The following is a 21,639-nucleotide window of genomic DNA, read 5'->3' as shown; positions in this document are numbered from 1 at the left end:
GGACTAACAATATGTCCTACCACCAGTAAAAATTGTTCTGTCGACCATTGTTTTATAAGCCAGCACTTACCTTACATACTGAGAGAGCTTAGAACAACCATAGTTCACTATTTAAAATCGAATTTAAAGACCCACTAACTGGATGTTTTTATTTTATTTTTATTTTAATGCTTAAACGGGTAGAACGAGCTCACGGCCCTCATGGCGTTAAGTGGTTATCGCAGTCTATAGACATTAATAACGAAAATGCCGTCGGTACCCATCTCGAGACATGAGTTCTAAGTCTCGTTTTTATAATACAACGGCTGCCTCACTCTTCAAACCAAAAGTGCAATACTGCTTCACGGCAGAAATAGGTAGGGTAATGGAACCTACCCGTCCTACCACCAGTAAGATAAAGGTAAATCACAATTTCATTTATTTATTGCGTAGTTGCGTGGACGAGCTCACGACTAACCTAATGCAAAGTGGTTACCGGTTATACTCGATGTATGAAATGGAAGTCGTAATAATTTTAAATAAAAAGGTAAGAAATAAATTATATCTTGTGATGTTACCATATTCTTATGTACCCAGCAGTATAAGCTTTACCCGGTTATCAATTTTGTTTGTTTTAATACACACTGAATTTATTTATCTTTTACAAGAATCGGATATTACACGAATACAGTTAGGATGTTATAAGCTTGAAGATTGATTTCGAATTCCTGAGTTTTAAGGAGAAAGAGAATATATAAGTACATGAATAGTATTTACTAAACGATTAGTAAATGAATCATTCAGACTATCAACCTTATTGGTAAACATATTTAGGATCTCCAAACAACCCAATTAGTAAATGATGTAGTAGACAGGACATTATTAACGTGAAAGGAATAGATACTAACTAATGTTCTAAAATTACAAATGAAAATTTGATGTAAGGTAAACAATATACAAATGATTTAGTAACATTAGGAAATAAGTAAGTACTTAAGAATTAAGAGTTAGAGTACATTATGTGTTTATAAGAATTGATATATGACTTAGGTGTTAGTGTGAGGGCATAACATAACATATTATCATTTCATGATATTATAGAGCCAAGCGCAATCAATCTTCAATACCAAGCGCATAAAATATTATCTATTCAAAATATAACGTAGGGACAACAATTTAACCACAAATCTAATCATTAATTACCACTTACTAGGTGGGACACACCTAGTAAACTCTATTACCGTTAGAATGCGTCACACTTACATTATTGTGCCTTGCTATTTATACTTCGATATTTATAGTGCATTATTAGAACGTCATGTCTATGACTGGTCACATCATGACCTCATTTTATCGATTAGCGATAATTATAGTACAAAAGCATTTAGCATGATAACCCTTCTGTTCGAATAATCGCTTTGTGGTTTATCGACATAATAAAAAAAATGTTATTCTCATCGCTGGTTCTCTCCTCTTTGTTTCGATAAAATTTATGGTAAACTGTGTATTATAGGAAGTAAAAGTTTTTCAGTTAGCTTTTATAGGAAGACTTACTTAACAGCTTATTCGAAATACCTAACTATTCACAGGTATAAACAGTAATCAGGAACAAATTTTCTAACTCTTTATTGTTCTTGCAACAGAATATTTATCGTTTTCGTTATAATATTAAAGCACAAACCAAATTAATCAGTTGTATATACGTACGTTTATCAATCATGAATTCCTTTCCTTTCTTATCAACGTCGCGATTAACAAAGGTCCTAAGAACGAATACGGAATTAATAAATGTGCCGTGGAACAACTTTTCCATTCTCGGTCTCGTTTCGTCTCGCAGCTACGTACTTGCAATGTACAGAATAAAGTGCATTCAATGCAGCCCAAGAAACCGGTCAAGTTAGTGCGGAGAACAAGTAACCGACTGTACATACACAGGCATCGGAAGATAAGAGTAGGTGAACTGGTGAGCGGGCGTTGGCTTCGCTTGTCTGCGCGACGGCGGGTCCGGGTCGGCAAGCAGTAGGCTCTGGCGCTTCGCGACGAATCAACGGCGTACGCGCATCCGACGCCACAAATTATAATAATATTATCTAGGGCGTTCTCGTGTCATAGTTTTCCGTTTCCCTTTGCTTGCTACGGAAGAAGTGTGCACTGTGAACATCCTGATTTAACAATTGTAACGATTTCGTTCGAATCTAGGTTTCGTACCAACGATATGGCTGCAAAAATCTGATGTGCCAAAAATTTAATTCAGTGTACTTATCTATGTGGGCTATGTGATAGTGTCAAGTGAGTGACCGGTATTGTTTTGAATCTTTTTTATTTAATTTTGCACGTTCGTGTTTCGTGAACGTACCTACTCGGCTGCCCGGATTTCTTGGAAATTGTCCGTTTTAGTTTTTGTGAATGAGTCAGCTAACAGGCGTTGGGATTGTTAACTTTGTCAACGTGCTGCCCACCATATCCGAAGGTAATTCTAAACCATTGCTTATAATCAAAATAAACTCTGTCATCGCTATTGTATAGTCATGTAATAATATAATGAAATCACGTATTATTACGAGTGTAACCTCTCACGTGTGTTTAATAAAATTATTTCCTTAAAAGTAATCGCTCAATCATTTCTGTTATCAGAAAATGTATTTTAATGCATTGGATTGGATAACGTTTCAAATATTTCGAAATTATTATTGTTTGCGCAACCTTAAATAACCTTTTATAAAAATTAATCGCTCGAATTAAACAAAGCAAAATCGAGATTCGTACAAGTATTCCAGCCCCGTTTTGTAAAAAGATAACTAACTAACTAACTGCACTTATGGTGATTCACGCAAGCGATGTGTATATTTATCTTATTACATGTAGGTATTATGTATCAAACTGCGTATAAAATCGTTATAATGAGCAGGAATGTTTTGTTCATAATCGCATTCACAATGTTTATAGATTGAGGATACTTCGTATGATTTAACAGTTGTTTGAACTATTAAAATAAACTGTTAAAATAATTGAATTTTCTGTAACTAAACACTTAGTGAACGAATTACGAGTAATATCGACGATTTAAAGTATGTTACTTGCGTTTATACTTTCTATTGACCGGCATTGATTGTTTGTACATTATGTTAGTTGGCTAGTGGAACGTAGGTATAGTGGGCACAATGCCTATATTGTTATTCATCTGAACTGAAATTGAAATATTAAGTCAATCACATCGGGATAATGACCATTAAGTTCAGACTTAAACAATTGTTTGAAAACAAGAGAAGGCATGAAGAACTTAAACAATACAAACATTTTATAGTCTAGCAGCAACTGATAAAATGTTACCTGTTTTTTTTTTGTATTGAAAGGTCAAATTTTTAATATGTAATCAATTCTCAGATGCTTTCAACGAAATTTGCATGAAAAATATCACGTCATTATTCATTTCGTAAAGCAGATGTTGTATATTATAGTTAGCGTCATTTGCTGCATTCTCGTGATGTTGCTCACTGAGATGTGTCTGTGAAAGTACACTTTCTTTTTAGCCAACGTTCATTCATTATGGACTTTATCTGTCAGAAACAAACAATTTCAGCGGACGCGGGGCGAGTTAACGCTTTCTTCATTTTATTAAATAGCGCTGAATATTCACGGAGCTTAAACTTGAGTGCGTGAGTCAGGGTGTAAAAGGCTCGCGACCTTGGTGGCATCCGTCTCATAGAGAATCTATTGGCAGGTGCAAGAGTACGACACCGAAGGAGGTCGCCGACCGGGGATCTATTGTGATTCGGTACTTTCAATAAAAAAAAAACCAGGCCGACATTTTGTTGACATAAAGGCACATGTGAATGAGTTTATTACTCTTAAAGAACATTATAAATAGTAGTGAACTACGTGAATATCTCAGTGGATTCTTAGAATGAATGCTCGACTAATTTAACGCATTTTATGCGGCTTCTGCGTGAGAATTATCTCATGAATGTTCTGTATACACGTATGTACATACCTAAGAATACATGTTATGAATTAGTCAGATGATCGGAAAAATTCATTATTGCTTTCTCTCTACGATTTGATTCTAAACTAATAAATATACAAAATGAGTATTGTTTGAAAACGTTTATTGTAATTGAAAAAAAAAACTAACAATATTTTTCAATTAATTTCATCATTCAAATTCCAATCTTAGCCAAAATCGAAGATGTGTTGTGTGTGTGTGTTTTGGTGTAACAAGAAGATTCAAATATTTTCTTTGAAATTAGAGATTATTAGTAGACTATTGAAATACTTTGTTTAAGGTGCAATATAGACCACTTGATTTTATTAAAGAATCAATTAATATATAAATCCGTAATGCAATTGGAAGAAACATTTAAAATTTAAATAAACCACTTATTACGATGACTTTTTGTAACTAAATTGACTTTGTGATCTCGACCTAAGTAGAATAGCACGACCCTATTTTTTGCGTCGCTGTCGTTAAAGGCGAACAAGGGATGATTTTTTGGGTCAGAAGTAGTCAGAACGATCGTTGTTAGTACTGGGTAGTAGTAGTCTCTTAGCATTATACCAATATAGGGTTATCTCAAACGTCAATCACTGGTGTTAATGCCGTAGGTGTAATCGCATACGTATAAGTAGGTACCACTATTCCACCATTACTACCATAATGTTTCATTAATGACCAATTAATCGGATAGTTTCCCTAAAAAGTAATATCAATTTTGAATAGAAACAATGACAACTTTATTGAAAAACGAAATACTAAGTAAGTAGTGTGGATTGGGAGAGGCCTATGTCCAGCAGTGGACGACTGTGGGCTGTTGATCATGATGATGATGAAGTAAGTAACTAAGTACTAGTCTAATAAATGAATTTCTTGTAACAAATTACATTCAGCCTAATACTAGTAGTATTTGTTAGTTGTTACGGAGTTTTAAAGTCCAAAGTACCTGGTACACACAGATAATAAAATATGCATAATATCGATCCATTACGGTGTCCAAATCAATATCGTTTCATTCCACATATCTTTTTGTTAAAATTTAGATTTAATAATTTTATTTAATCGTACAAATGTACATAATTTCTTTTCTATTTTATTATTATTGAAGTACCTATAGATTAAGCGTATGTGAAACCGAAGGATTGACATGTTTCATATTAAAAATACCGCACAGGATTTAAGCATACGATAATTAATTGAAATAAACTGTTGCAATAATTAGCTATAGTCAATTCTGATTTTAAACTTCGATAATTATTGTTTAACTTTGCACTGCTATTCGGTTTACATTAATGTGAGCTACGAACTGGGTTGGATTTCGTACTATAATTATAGTATTTGTACTATATACGATCGAACAGTAAGTTATATAGTATAGTATATTGCTCTTTATGAAGTAGGTAATAGAGTTCATAGGCGTCTAATAGTACGTCTAATTATTATTTTTATGGTAATAAATTTTCATTATATTATTATTCTTTTATCTGGTTATCTTGTGACGCTATCAAAGACAGTACCAAAAGTGGGAATTGTACTGATTTTATTCATACTGAGGATATGTTAATAAGATTAAATTCTAAGATTTCTGAGGATGATACTAATATTGAAGAACTGATAAACTTGGAAAAGGACTAAATTTTATGTAAACTCTCGTTGATTTAATGTTTACATATTTTTAATTCAAACTAATAACGTGAACTATATTTTTTTACAAATACTATCTTTTTACATTTTTTATGCTATCGTTTTCAGCTTACCCAAATCCAACCCTGGCTACGAGTCTAAGCGCTTTTATCTATTTGCACTTGAGTATCAACGGCTGTTTTTTTATTTGTATACATATAATTCGTTTTCTTCTGAATCTGACATCTGAATATGAGTGATGACGTAACAGCATAATTCGTAGTATTTATAACTGTACTTCTATATTTGAGTTACATAACGGGATCCAAGTTAATGTGCTGTAGGTAATGGTTATATTATCGCCAGTACGATGTAGCTTACCTGTCCGCTTTGTCAGTAAACATAAGATAAGTAAGCGTTTATTTATTTTTAGAACCTTATTCTCAATAGTGAGACGAGGATATCGTTGTTTATTGTGAAATAATAAGTTGAACAACGGCGAACCTGATTGTTAGTAGTCTGTCTCTTACGAACTCCATGGAGGTATCACCACCTCGTTTGTCACGAGTTCCGGCTTAAAGACTGGGACAGCCATTATCCATTTTTTACTGGTGGTAGGACCTCTTGTGAGTCCGCATAGGTACCACCACCCCGCCTATTTCTGACGTGAAGCAGTAATGCGTTTCGGTTTGAAGGGTGGGGCAGCAATTATAACTATACAGAGACCTTAGAACTTATCTCAAGGCGGGTGGCGTGTTTACGTTGTAGATGTTTATGGGCTCCAGTAACCACTTATCACCAGATGGGCTGTGAGCTCGTCCACCCATCTAAGCAATAAATAAAAACTCCAATAAATTTGAGACTTCGACCGTATATCAGAAAACGCGATGCTTATGGGTCCAGTAACCACTTAACACCAGGTCGGCCGTGTGCTCTTACACCCGCAGCAACAGCGCAAAGGAGTGAAGACATTTGAACAAACTAAAAATATTAAAGGAAGCGGACTTGAAAGTCTTTAAGACTAAAAGTACATTACGTCTATGTAGCTTGATGACCGAATGTAATAAAGCCATAAGAGCGGAACCCATTGGGAGAGAGAGAACGCTCTGCTGGCTACAAAAATGCATCTTGATCACGCCTCGATGACTTCCAGCGGCGTAAAATTGTAAACCTCGTGCAGAGTTTTATATACTTGAATTATGAGAGCACTCTCAACCCCAAAACTGTATTATAAATGTTTTTATTTAACGGGTTCACCGCGATTCTAAATTTACAATCACCCTGGAAACTGGATGATATGCCCTAACAATACGCACTGACAGTATTTTTAGTATTAACTGATGGTATAGAAATGTAAAAATATAAATTGTTACATAGAAAAATAACTAGAACGTTCATAAATTCGAAAATATCGGGAAAACAGTTGAAAAACATATTAAATTGTAAAACATTTAAATATTTGTAATTTATATAACAGCGACGAATAATATCGTTAAAATAATTCCTAACTGATTTTCTGTCGGTTAGTGACTGTGATTTTTATATAGGTCTATTTACAAGTTCTGCAAGTTGTACAATTTTAATAAAGTTGGAAGCTTAAAGTTCAACTTTGGTATATACATACAATATTTAATCGTTTTTGTTTTCAAATGTTTGTTTCCTGGACGTTTCTTAAGCATTCAATTGATTCTGATGAACCTCAGAATAGTTATGTGGCACTATGTAAGGTTTCTGTCATAGTACTTACTATCAACGAACGATAAATTAAAAAAAAATAAAAATTAATTAAATAAAAAAAATAAAAATTAATTAATTTTAAAAATCCATGTTTTTCATTCAATTACCATATTCATAGCCAAATGTGTCCGAGTTTCATTAGTTTAATGTAAATTTTATTATAACACAAAGGATCGTTTACAATAAAATAAATTTCAAGCTGTATCAAAGCTAGTCACGAAGTCGTATTTAACTTTAATTTGAGACACTGTTCGCTGGCTTACTGTATAGTACTTGAACTGAAGGTAATTTCTGAGAATCGTGATTAATAACAGTAACGTTAGCACTGAGTCGTTGACTTGTGCTGATTTCAAATTGATGCGTGTTTGTTTGTAAGTTCGACAAATTTCGTTCGAAGCCAACTAATCCGTTGCGTTCGAAAATGACATCGTTTTCTAATTAGGACTGATAAAGTAACTTTAACATACAAACTGAGTTATCTTATCATCTAAGTGTTCATCTATTAAATACATTACCTATCTAGTATAGTTGTACAACAATTAATACATAAAAACAATGTTTGTTTGTGTCTTTAATACTTACTGGTTAACATCATCCTGCTTATTTCTGTTTTACTTTTATTTTTATGGACACGCTTAATAGTGGCGATTGTTTAAATAGAATTTAAACTTCGACTTCATATCTTAATATAGGCCGTAAATTCACGTCATGACCTTTACGAGCTCCAATAACTATGAAGTGATCTACTGTTAAAGTACACAACAAAAATTCGTTCAGTTTAAATTAGTAGTATATACAGTTTTTAAACGTTCAGAGAAGGTTTCTGGCACGACATGTACTTCTAAATAACAAAGGGTGGCGTATAAGTTGCCCAGGATTGAACGTATCTTATAAATCTAACGAAAATCACGCTAAATCGTGACAAGATTTCAATGGGAACGAATGAATTCTAATTTATTAGTTGCTACCTAACTGTATAGTAGAAATGTGTTGTTTGTATAATACACAAACTGTGTACTTTAGGGTTGAACTAGTCTCGAGATATTGAAAGTAACAATTGGTACCGGCGTGAGCGGGGCGCACTGGGCTAAATCGACGTTAGCATTACAATTGTTCGCGCCGCTCGGAAGTTCACAAGTTCGAGGTCATGACTTGTGAGCACTCATTTCTCAATGTGTTTCTTGGTTGTTGTAATGACCTTAATAAGATATATAATTTTTGGAATACAAATAAAAATATCCAGACGGTCGTTGACCATTCGAATTCTCCGACGTTCGTTCAGCCCAAATTTGATTTAAGTATTCTCGTCAGGTTCAAACGAAGACGATTCGAATGTGAGGCCCCTTTGAAACACCTGCAGTGCGATCAGAAATTAAAACGTGCCACAATTAAAATTCAGGAAACGCTCCCGACTAAGAAACTCGGATATTTTTTGTCCATAGATTTATTTCTCAAAATTGTAGTGATCCCTTGAAACGCTACTCGTTTCGACTTAATGTTTCGAAGTACATATTAAATATTTTTTAATAATATTAGGGCCAGCTTCTTTCGTTATAATCAGCATAGGTATTTCTATAAATTAATAACATTGATGTCTACAGAGAGAGCGTTTTGCAACATTTCAAAAGTTCAATGTTCATTTATCTATTACAAACTCTCTCAGACATAATTGAATTCCTCTGTAAATTAGCTTTGCCAGTGTAAACTTATTAAGGCCTTGAATTGATAATTATAATGTAATTGTTGAACAATTATACTCGAGGTATTTCACGAGAATGTAATAAATATACATTTGTGCAGGGAAATACATTGATAGCGGCAACTATTTTGAAAACAAGACGATTTATGTGTAGATGTAATGATGTTGAAAGACGTCAGTGTTTGCACAAAGTGAACAATAAGCTAAATGCAATAATATTTTCATCTTACTTGTATTTGTTGTTGTTTTAAGTTAAACTAACTATTTTTACATGTTGAAAATGAAAATGATATACTTCTAACACGTTTCTACATATATAATATACGTATTTAAGATAAGAACGGTAGCTCTGTGCCTGTGTAGTTCAGGAAATATACAAGGAAAAAAAAAAACAGTTTCCCGATCTGGTAGGCATTGAATCAGAAGCTCAAATTAAAGTTTAGTATTGTAAGAGTTATGGAATATTGGTTATAATGATAATGTCAAGATTTAGTATCATTGAACATGATTAAATTGATTTCGGAAGGAAAAACAATATTATTTCCTCATTGTTGAAATTCTCATAATGTGATTACTAATGTGTGAAACTGATTACAAATACGCGGAGAATTATTACACATTACGGAAACGTAAACGAAGTACATTCATTGCCTGTTATTGTAGGGAATCAATCGATGATTAAAAGGTATGATTCATTGGCTTACGTAAGATGGTGCCCTATCTACGCTGTGTAATGAGTTATTTAATCACAAATGAAACTGAAAGTGTCAGGTTTTTTTTTTTTCGATTGTTGGAATCCAAATTTCTCTAATTAATCAATATATTAATACGTGAAGCAAAAACTTTGTATCCCTTTTACGAAAATTGCGCGGACGGAGGAGTATGAAATTTTCCACACTTATAGAGAACAGAAAAGAAGTGCACAATGCTAATATTTTTTTTTAATAATGCATAAAAGATACATTAAATCAATAAAGAAAACACTACACACACTACATACCATGTATTTGACGCACACACGCATGCATACTATTTATTGTCAAACTTTTGTTCTTGACGTCTGTTGTCAAATTGAGAATAGATTAAACATTGTTTGTCTTTGTTAATATTTTTTATACTGTAGTCTTGGTGAAATTTGTGATTCTAGAAGTATAAAATACAATCATAATAGTGTACAAACTTACAATTCCAATTAATTATAGTCGAATTTCGACTACTGCAGGACCTCTAGTTAATTGTAATTATAGCATTCGTTGACAGTTGAATGTGAGTTTAAAGGCACTTCCCCTGTCGTGCCATTAACGATGTGAACAAATTGTGAACACTCATGAAGACACTTCACTATGCATAAATATAATGCTAATAGAATGTTTAGCAAAAATTCAGTACCTGATGTTCGTCAATCATAAAACGTATGTACGTGTATAGATGGGAGTCATGGAATTCCGTAGCATGCTCTCTAACAAGCACATTATTCAACTGTTTTGAAATCGCCTTGGATTTTACATCAGCATTGAAATTCTTACTGACAATGAGTCATTCTCGGCTGAGCACTCCCGAAGTAAGACGTAAACAAATGTCGTAAATATCTATCCTAGACGCTTTAATAAAGTAACGTAGTTATTTCATCTACAACAGTTGGAATTACATATATTCTTGGCTTCAGTTCAATGGAGCGTTCAAACGATCGCCATTGGATATAGGTACAGTCGGTCTTAGCTTAATTCTGTTTCAAGTATTGAGTTTTACGTGGCGTTATAGACAAGACGTTATAATCGTTGTCAGGATTTCAGTATTTCGCTGTATTTTTTTTTAGTAACAGCATCATCAAGCTATTATTGTATGCATCATTATGTATATGGGTACAGGCATCTTTGAATTTTAAAAAATTAAATGAAACTAACGAAGATCCTTTTTAGTAATAATTTTTCGCGCTGTTCGATGTTGTTCGATCTTCCATTTTCGATTCCACTCAGGTAATTAATCTGACGTTTCCAATCTAATATATCACAGCTATTTCCACTGATACTCCGACATATATAATAATCCGCCTAGTATTAGCGTCCTAGCGCTATAAGTGCAGTTCAAAGAAACAATGTTGTGTACGGGCCAGCCTCCGCTATCGAACACATGGTGCGTTATGGTAATAACGTTAACGTCCTAGAAATATTTGTTCAATGAAAGAAAAGAATCGAAAAAGATAGCCGAAGTGGATCTATCTCAAACTTCTTCTGAGTTAGCAAATAGCCTTGACAAAACAAGTGGATTGACAAAAGAATTGGAAAATAGCTTCCGCGTCAATTGATGATGAAGTTAATTTGCCCATTAACAAAGTCCAGTCGCGTCTAATGTCGCGTTACCTCACACATCGGCACAATAATGAGGCGATTCTTAATATTTCGTTTGGATAACAATGGATCTTTTATAAAAATCATAAACATTCATCAGAATGGTTAAATTCTAGACACCTGAAACGTGTCTGCAGCGAAAGCTTAAAAGCGCGAAAAGATATTGGTGCGTTGTGTACTGATTGAGTTTAGGTCAGATAATTACTTCAGGTTTGTATTGTCATTTTAAAATCTAGATTGGTTTAATTTAGAGTTTAGACCACTGCTACTTCAAGACACGGCTCGACCTCCTACAACAATATAGGCAGTTGTCGTAATATAAAATAACTATGGTTGAAAATAATCCGTCACCTTCCGTAAAGTCCAGAAATTTATCCAACTAATTTTGACTTTCGGAGATTTAGAGATTTTGCTATCGGGATAACCTTGGTAAAGTAGTCCAAACTGCCTTCAGATAATTAATTGATTTCCAGTACTAAAATTCTTAATCTAATTAATTAAACAACTTCTCGTGAAATCCGACATTCGACAAAAACAATAAGTTACATAATTTTACAATAAAATATCTGGATTCCGAAATAGAAAGGTACTAATGTTGTCCTATGTTGTTTCCAGTGGCCAACTAACACCTGGGAAGCACTGAGCACGCCCGCTCATCAATTCAATAAATAAAAAGTTTATTTTAGAAGTTTCCTTGAATTCGTGGATTTTTATCATTATTCACGCTTCAATGATTAATAATTGATTTTGTAAAATTAATTCAATTTACAAGAACGTTATGAAAAGTGTTTTTATTTCTAAATATAAAAAATTAAATAAAGCGACAACCTTGTTCATTTTAAAGTTATGTATTTGTCTGTTACAAAAGTGATAAATATAGATCTCCGGTAGTCCGTGACGCAATAAGATTACTTAATTGGTTCATGGCTAGCTAGCTACATCATTTTATAATTATTTCTAAGTATATATAACATTTAAATTAAACCAATAAATAGTATTATATCATAAAATAGAACATAGTAAATGATACATGATACAAATATAAAAAAATAATTTCACTAACAAGCTTCAGCTTAAAGACCTGCATCTCGATTACAAACAGGTATATATTATTGTGCCAAATTCAAACATTTCACAAATGTAAGAGCCGAAACATTTATTTATGATGTTTGTAACAATGTTGCATCACAATTTTGTATTGAATCGATGACTATGTATATTTTGGGGGACAAGTTATATTATGTTCAGCGCAAAACAGACCAGTGTGCTTAGTACGAGTTTTTAACGTTCTCGATAGCGTCAAAGTTAGCTCATATTTGTATGGAATGGGATCGTTTGCCTACGTTTGCCGCTAGGGGCGCTGTTCAAACTGCATACAAAATTGGGTTAACTTTTACGCTATCGAGAACGTTAAAAAACTCGCACTAAGCACAACACTGAGTTCTTTTGATGGAATGGCACGCAGCCGAATGCGCGGGCGCACAGCGCTAGCTGCAAGGTCGACGAACGACTTTCGCACGTTCGGCCCAACGATAACCCGTTCCGATCTGGTTTTGTTACAGTTGCCGGCTTTGGTTTACTTAGTCAAGCTCGGTTGCTACACCTGCAATTGAACGCTTCACTGTACCCTACTACGCATTGCTCAATCGTCTGTGCCGATGCAGTCGCATTGTTTTGTTCTATTTTTTACGTATCCGATCCTGTGGGCGATATCCTATATTTCCTGTCAAACATTCAAGGTCAAATTAAAAACGCTGGTCACATTCAAGGTTTTCGTGTGGGTGCATATTTCGCGTCTCCCACGTAGTAATTGTCGACGACGTTTCGTGTCAGAACTCATACTCTACGTGTTTAATACGCGATTGTCGTAGAGATATATGAATTTCTTAGAATTAAGGTCAAACTCCCACAGATGTTGATGAAACATCTCTGTAATATTTCCCACACATTTCACAATACACACGGTTCAATATTATTAGTAAATACTATATATTGTTTTTGTGTTATCGTTTTATACTGTGTTGATGTTTTGATTATGTATACGCGTTCAGTGATACTTAGTATCGATTTAGTTCAAAAGTGAATCTATATATTTTTGGTTAAGCTGAGAAGTAGTGTCGCCGAAATTGAGTAACTATGACTGTTAATCACACAGTAATATAATATATCGTCAAAATGTTGTCAGTTTCTCTGAATCCAGGTTTATTATCAACGTTGGCTATTCTGATTTTCTGATATTTGTCGTTTTGTAATGCGGACGTCAGGGCGTGGGCGTCGGGAACGAGTTCAATGGACACACTCGGCACGCGGAACTGTTTTATAAAATTAATTATTCGCTCTAGGGTTGTTTTACATGGAGCCGGTTAAATATGTTCCTGCAAATACCATACGAACGTGATTAATAATGATTGCGCGGTGGAAAACACGTTTTAGCAAATTCAATTGAAGACATGATTAGATGAAGGGGTTAGGTACCATTTTTAAGATTTTTACATTTAACGAAGGTGCTATGTGCCTATAAACCATATTAGACCTTAAAACTCCTCATTTAAAAGCTATTTTTAGAACTTGCATGCGATGAAGGAGTTACGTTCGAATAAAAAGTATAACTGACAAAAAGTTTGTTGCCCGTTTTCTCAAAATTAACAAATTGTATCATATCCTTTATCCACTCATCTCTTCAATTATGTTTGTGTACGACCGCAAACACTATCGATTCTGTGTTTCCGACCATCCGTCCCGGTGTTATCTCTAGTTTCGAATATTAGCTCATGCACGACCAGGATGTTTCATTAAACTCGACTGCTCGCTGCGTTTGATTTATGACTCGTAAAGTTCATGAATGACCCTTAAACAAGCATTACACGATCGTTGAGAGTTCCCGTGGATACCCTAATTCTCTTAGATAATGTGTTTGTTCACGTAAGATATAAAAATTTGTAATTATAAATTAGTAAATTATTGAAATTGATTAAATTTACTGTCGTGACGACATTTTATACAAATACGATTTATCCGTGAGAATTAATATAAATAAAATTATCTGATCGCGTGAGATCGAGCACGCTATAAGCATTTTCGAGTAAAATTTAATTTAGTTTTGACTACGTACGTTATGTAAGTTTTTACCCGTTGGTTTCCAGATTAGATTGCTGTGACAGCTTTAATGTTTGTCTATGATCGTTTTGTTTGTACAGTCTGAAGGGCCGTTGACATGCGTTTTTTTAGGAGCCGAATTAACAGCAATATTTTGCCATCCAATACTGAACCTTACTCAAAAGTAATAATAATAGTATTAAGAAACATACAACGTCACCTTGAATCTGAATCAACAGAATAAGTCCTGCTCTAGATAATAAGACTGGTAGATTTCCGCACTTGTGTAAACGGGCTTATATCCTAGGTAATTTCCTCTTTTCCTACGTATAAAATGAATACTCTTGGAATGTGAAACTCAATCTGAATCGATGTAAAACCGCATTGACTATTCCAATAAATTGAAAAGTTGAGTGCAGCTATAAATTCGCTAATTTAACTGGTTGATAAAATTTAACTATTTCAGTAAGTGCTCCGCCGTAAGTGGGTTTGTGTAGATTATTAACTTGCTTTATGTAGGCCGATGCAAGTCGTGTCCGGGTAATAGTTGCGTACTTCTGTCTGTATCGTTTTTGCATTCGGATTGGAGCCAAAACGCTGAAGCAAACCAGATTTGAATTCCTTAGTGTATTAAACTTTACGTATTGATTTGACGGATACTCAAATTCTTCGGTTGCATTTATTTGTGAATTGCGAAAACATATTACATACCTTTTTAATTTTTATGTTTTGTAATTGACGTTGCGCACTTTTTCTGTTGGTTAAGGTAGTATCTACTACCCTAACAACAGCATCAAAAGTGCACACTAGTAATAATAATATCCACTCCCGAGTAAACATTTATTGTTTACTGTCGAAAATGTCAACGGCTAACTCCTTGTAAGAATAAATTTCCGGTGAATATTTTCTAAGGAACATTTCCACGATCACATTGTTCAGCACATCGTCAAGTATTACGGATGCCAATAGTGATCTAAGTTAATGTTTTACGACGCTAGTATAGGTCCACTTCTGTTAGCAAATCCCATCCCTCCTGGCTGAGCCTTTGTTCGCCCACCTCTCCTGGTCAAACTGGAAAGGCCTCCGAGCCGCCAGTAATTCCTCAATCATAAAAAAAATGGTTCCACTATCAAACTATCATTCTAAAATGCTCTAATAACCTTTGTTTATAAAACTAAGGTTAACTAAGTAATATGAAAGCATGCGGTTTTTAATTTTAGAAATTTTAATTTCCCTTTTGTAACTTAAATACTCAAGGGATACTATTTCTATCGATATCATTCCATCACGTATGTAACGTAAAGTGATTATTTGAGTACACAATATTTGTTACACCTTATGTCCACATAATTCACACAGTCACGGTCCGTCATGCCGCCTCGTGTGTGCATAGGTTCTCTACATCGCGTCAGCTTACAATAGCGCCTTCTAGAAAACTTTCCAAGTTAATTAGATCGCGGAATTTTCTCTTACACACGAACACGTTAACTCGTACCGATTACTTGCCTGTTTTAGTGTAACATCACACTAACAGCTATGGCGTGACCGGAGCTCATAACACATATTATTATGTTATTAATTGTCATCCGTAATGTTTATACTTCCCTGGTGATGTTCTTCATATTATAAGATATTTAACGCGATGTATCGTCTGTGACCACGCAAACTTAAAAGTATTCGAAGCGTCGGAAATAATTTAATGAGAATAAGAAATGTGGGACTAAACCGTAAAAGGAGTTTTAATTATGCCGATATAGCTTTTGAAATATCTTATTAATAACTTCGCCTTAAATTGGCTATATTGTTTTAGATGGAGTTTCTTATTGCAATAAGGTGCACATTGCGTGCCTAGTTCTTCTTTGAAGCCATTATGTGTTCTGTTTCGAAGGACAGGATAGTCTTTATACGATATAATTGTGAATTCGACTGCTTCTTCTGAGATGGGTGACGGATATGCACATAACACCAGATCGGCTGTGAACTCGTTTGAACATTTCTTCATCTTAAAAATCTTTTCATAACAATTCATAGTATTTGACGACAAACAGATGCCCAAAATAATTGTACTAAATCTAAAAAAGAGGATCCTTGGAAAATTTTAGACTAAATCATGAATATCGGTATTGTTTTTAAATACAAAGTAAAATTTCAAGGTCCAATTTTTCCTACCTATTCTAGTAACCTCGAAGGGTTATTCTAGATTCACCGAACTAGTAGGTGAGCTCACGGGGCTCAAACCTCACGTTGTTGCTAACACGAACCCTAGTAAGAGCCATGCTTCGCAGAATCTACCACCGGATCGGAAACGCGTCCCACTGAGAAGACCGGGCGAGAAACTCAGTGTGCTGTGTCTATGGGTTAATTTACTCGCCGAGCCCTTCGTCGGCTTCGACGAGAACGATAACCGGTGCTTGGGGTACCTAAAAGTACAGTTAGTCGATCGGGAGGATCCGAAATGACGTGTTTAGGGCGACGTCGACTGTTTACCATTCGGTCCGCAGGATCAGGAATGTCAAGGTTCAAGACGACTGTTTATCTAAATGAAATTAATTCGTTCAATTTTCCAATGAAATCGTATTATAGGTATATATCTATTAATTGTGTGCGTGTAATTTATCGTGAACTAAACAATTATGCCGAACGCCAATTATAAGCTTATCGATATTGTGGTATTCGAGTTTCATCAGTTCAATTTATTGATTCACGAACGTTTGGTTAGTCCCTGCTAAATGTATGTATATTATGCCGGCACTGATTGATTTTATTAAAACATCTAATTCAATAACAGTCACATACGTGTTTAATTATTTATAAAATATAGTGGTATAGTGTCACCGAAAAGTTTATTTATCTTTCATTACCGTTAGCGTTCCTAGCGGATGTATAAAGTTACTTGGGAAACTATTCTGAACAACGACGCGACACTTGACTGTGTAGTGTTGGCCTATAATATTACAGAAACCATCTCATCTATTCCCGTATTCGTAAAAGGTGAATATGGGATTCACGTGATTATGGGCAGCACCGTTCTAGAAGTATTATTATACACCACCAGTTTGCTTAATTCTGCTGCGAAGCGGTCATGCTTGCGCTTTAACAGTGGGACTGCCCTTAAACATTACAATTGAGAGGTCATTCTCGTTGTTATGTCTATGATTTCTGGTAATCACTACACCAGGTGAACCCTGAGCCTGTATTCCCCTTTTTGGCAGAAAAAAAAGAACGTCGCTTAGTTTCATTTATCTATCGTCGCCAAACCAATCATGTGACAATCTAATGTTTTAAGTTAAATATATTTATGTTAGGTTTTTATTTGTTTACAGGCGTGACAATGAGAGAGAAAAGAGGCGGCGCTATGAGCAAAATGCAAAAGCTTCGAAAGCGCCTGTCCTTGAGCTTCGGAAGGTTATGTAAGTATCGAATTGTATAACCATAATTATCTCTGGTCACTGGCGAACAGTGAAGAATCTGAAATAATATGTTAATTTATTAAAATTTCACGCAAAAAACACTAGACGGGTTTTGATGACCGGTACATTTAATTCCACAGAGGAAGTTTATTGATCCGTTAATGACCGTTAAAAAATTAAGATAGTTTATAGCGTACATTAAAGTAATTATTTTAACAAGTTTAGTACGAAACGAAAAAGGTAGGCGTCTTGATGTGTTTAAAGGACAATGTAAATCTGTAATATAACATTATAAAAAGTGGTTATTAAGCAAGGGTTTGTTGTACTTACCTTAAAAGATATATAGGTCTTAAAAGTAAAATCTCGTAAATGTTAGTCAATTACACTCAGAATAAACTTCTTACTTCTGAGGGCTACTTACTGTTGGCTATTAGGTTAAAGTCTATTGAAACCTTATATAAAACTTAACTTAACTTAGAAAGAATTTTGAAACGAAATGCCTATGAGTTTATTAGTTTGCTACGCCAGTTAATGTCTACATATATCCTTAAACGATAAATTTCACATAATACAATTGAACCCAACGTGATCTTTTAATCGAATACATCCAATATTGTAATATTTCCACTTTAAGCACGTGTCCTGTAAATAAAATATATTAGTGGACATGTAAGTTATCATTTTTTATCTAAATAAGCGCTAACTAAAAATTAGCAGCTGTTCGATAAATTAAATGTATTGTAACCACGTTTGCTTATTATGAATCTACATATTTATCAATTGGTAGAACACAAAAACTGAACTTTTTTTAAAGTACTATTTTAATTCCTTCGTCTCCAGAAAATATATTAAGTTGCGGTACGCGCATAACGCGCAATAATAATTAGATAAAAAAGCCATAATAGTGCAACGTGTTAATACTTGTTAAAACTAGGAACGATAGACATCTCAAATGGTTCTGTGCCACATTTTACCTTCATTTCCGGCAAGATACGTCACATATTTCTTCAAACGAGACTTAATACTGTGTATTTTACAATAGCCCATTTTTTTTATTTCACGTCTGTAAAAAAATAATGCCTTGTTGGAATAATTGAATTTTTGGCAAGTTTAAGGTTTTACGTATTATGAAATGTTGTATTTTTAACTTGTTTTGTAATCGTACCACTCAGTACTATTGTGTTCATATTTTACCGCGAAGCATTCTTGCATTCCGTTTGGAACGGTTTGACATCGTTCCAATGCTATATGCAATGAAATTTCGTTATCACGTCTCCAGTTGGGCAACAGATATAAGGTTTTAGTAAGGTTAGTACCACCTATAAAAGAAATAGACATAAATAAATAAAAATATTGATGTAATAAATTACAAGAATTCTTGAACACATCGAACATAGCGGAAATCGGAAAAAACCTATTTGACATTATTTACATCGCTCTTATAATTTAAAAACATTAATTAAGTTCCGGTTATTTATGATTTGTTATTGATTAGTTATCTATCGATTATATTTCATAGAGTCAGAGTTGCTACACAACTTTCTTTATTTGCGTGGATGATCAGAAATTTTTTCGAAGCCAATAGATATTCCTATAGCTGCTGCTGTCAACTTTGGGATACAATTCTTGCTTTAGAATAATGGCTAACTTACTGAACTGAACTATAAAATTGCTTCGTGGAAGACATTTCATGAACAGTGGTACTGAACTGGCCGGAATCCTAATACTTATAATTAACAACCGGTAACAACTTTTTTGATGACATTAGAGAGTAGAAATAAACTTAATATTATTTACAAACTTCACAAATATTAACATTGCGTTTATATCTACGTTCTAATTCAGTTCTAATCAGTATTATCCTGGGAAGCGTGTCATCATATGTCGTTATTGTTCCCTAATAAATACAAACATGATAAATACAAACATTAAATCATGAAGGAATATCCAAAACCAGACGTTTAAAAATAACTAAAGTTTATTTCCTCAAATTATTTTTGGTAAGTCAATAGCATACGTGACGCTTGCATGCATAAAATATTGTAATGTTTAATGGACAAATTATTTCTGTAAAGGTATAAATAGCGTACGGTGACACGTTCTCTCCAATTATATGTTCACACATCTCATGATGAAATGATCAATGCTAAATATAGAATGATTTGTTGTAACGTTTTAAATTTTGCTTCAGACATCAACATTACGAACATTGAATATAATTCCCCAAGCGTTTATTTTATTTAAATAAAAGATAAACGATTACAGTTTGAATTATTTACATTTATGTAATACGCCTTTTTATTAAATAATTTAATGATTTGTTTCAAAATTTTTTACTGTGTTAGCCTTAAAATCTTTTGTGGCGAGTGATCGATTGAAAGAAACTCTTTATGCATGGTTAAATTAGCCATCGACAATTTTATGAAATGTTTTAGGAGCTCCAAATCATTGTGCCGTTTAGAGCGTGCCATATTCACTACAAGATATCATAAAAGTACGGCACAAGATGGTTACAACGGCCATTCTACAGCTCCTGTCACTTGCCTTGCAGCCAAGCTTATGTGGATCAAGTTTTGACCCGATGCTCCTGAGTATTGCTGAATAGACCATATTTGGTTAACGAACATGTCGTTTTTAAATAGCTTAAACACGTTCTCAAGAATCGTCTCTCCAGAACAGGGTCTGGGCCGATATTTTAAACTTTTTTTGTAAAATATGACTCAGTCGCTTCTTAATAGCTGACAGCCCTAAAACCAACACTGAAGCAGGATAATTTCCACATTGTGTAGAGCTTCTGTACAGTTTTGAGAATAAACCCAGTCGTTCTGCTTTAATTGGTATTGATTTGACCAACCTATTCATTTTCAAATTACGCGTTAAGTAAGGACCAAGTGCGATTCTTACTAGCTGTAAGTACTAATTATTAATATTCTTTCCTCCACTGATCTTGGTTTGGATCTCGGGCTGGCTCGCCTACTAAAGTACGAATATTACGTGCATGGCTAAAACTTTTACTGTCACGAACAGAGGATCTTTCATAATATCTATCAATAGCCCGGTACATTCGACAAACACCAAGCGGATTGTGAGTTTAAAATTTACATTTGGTTCTGTAGTACGAGTATACTAGCTATTACTGTCTTAGCAACTCTGTTCTCTTTATCATCCCTCAATTTTAATATCACAGGAATATTTAATGAATGGCACGAAAAGCAAAAAAAAATGAATATTCATATGAAAATGACAGGTTCCCAATTCAGATGTAATATTACCTTTGTGTAAGTATCGTGTCGTAATACATTGTCAGATGTATTATTATTGTTCGTTTTTGTCTCCTCAATAAAGCCTTTATAACTGGACTGTGCACAGGGTTCCCTTTCCGGTAATCCTGGACCTAGGCTATTTTTTTTGTTTTTTTTTTATATCTACCCGCAGATTTGTTCTGAGGTTCTGTTGATTACCTACTCAATACAATCATGTGTTGTGGCTTGAAGTTTAGGGTAGTGTGCAATTCAAACTTTGACCTTATCACCCAAGACGGGCGCATTCAATACGTCTAAGAGTTCAGTTACTTAACACCACCAGCAACCGCAGCTGCTATACAACAAATAGGCTGTCTACTAACATTTGCTCACCTACTTTAATAAAAATAATAAATAAACTTCAATCACTTTTAAAATTGAACAGAAAGTAACTGAACACTTGTAAAACTAGCATAATGATATGCAAAGAGTATCTTAATTTGTGTAACGCAGT

At 34.2% G+C, this 21,639-nt stretch overlaps 1 protein-coding gene across 4 annotated transcripts in view; it reads left to right on the top strand.

The window, feature by feature from the left end:
- LOC101741505 (cyclin-dependent kinase 14) overlaps window positions 1-21,639 on the top strand; it is an 83,841-nt gene that overhangs the window by 11,719 nt on the left and 50,483 nt on the right. For 3 of the 4 annotated variants that reach the window (XM_038013646.2, XM_062671089.1, XM_038013648.2), the window contains exon 2: window positions 17,797-17,883. In XM_038013646.2, the coding sequence (XP_037869574.1) occupies window positions 17,797-17,883 (87 nt within the window). Of the gene's footprint in view, window positions 1-740; window positions 2,450-17,796; window positions 17,884-21,639 lie in introns of those variants that run through there. The other variant, XM_038013647.2, reaches the window with a different exon arrangement.

The sequence above is a fragment of the Bombyx mori genome, chromosome 11 (genome assembly GCF_030269925.1).
Source record: "Bombyx mori chromosome 11, ASM3026992v2".
In the NCBI taxonomy this organism is placed as follows: Eukaryota; Metazoa; Arthropoda; class Insecta; order Lepidoptera; family Bombycidae; genus Bombyx; species Bombyx mori.
This window is presented reverse-complemented; position numbering and strand designations above follow the sequence as displayed.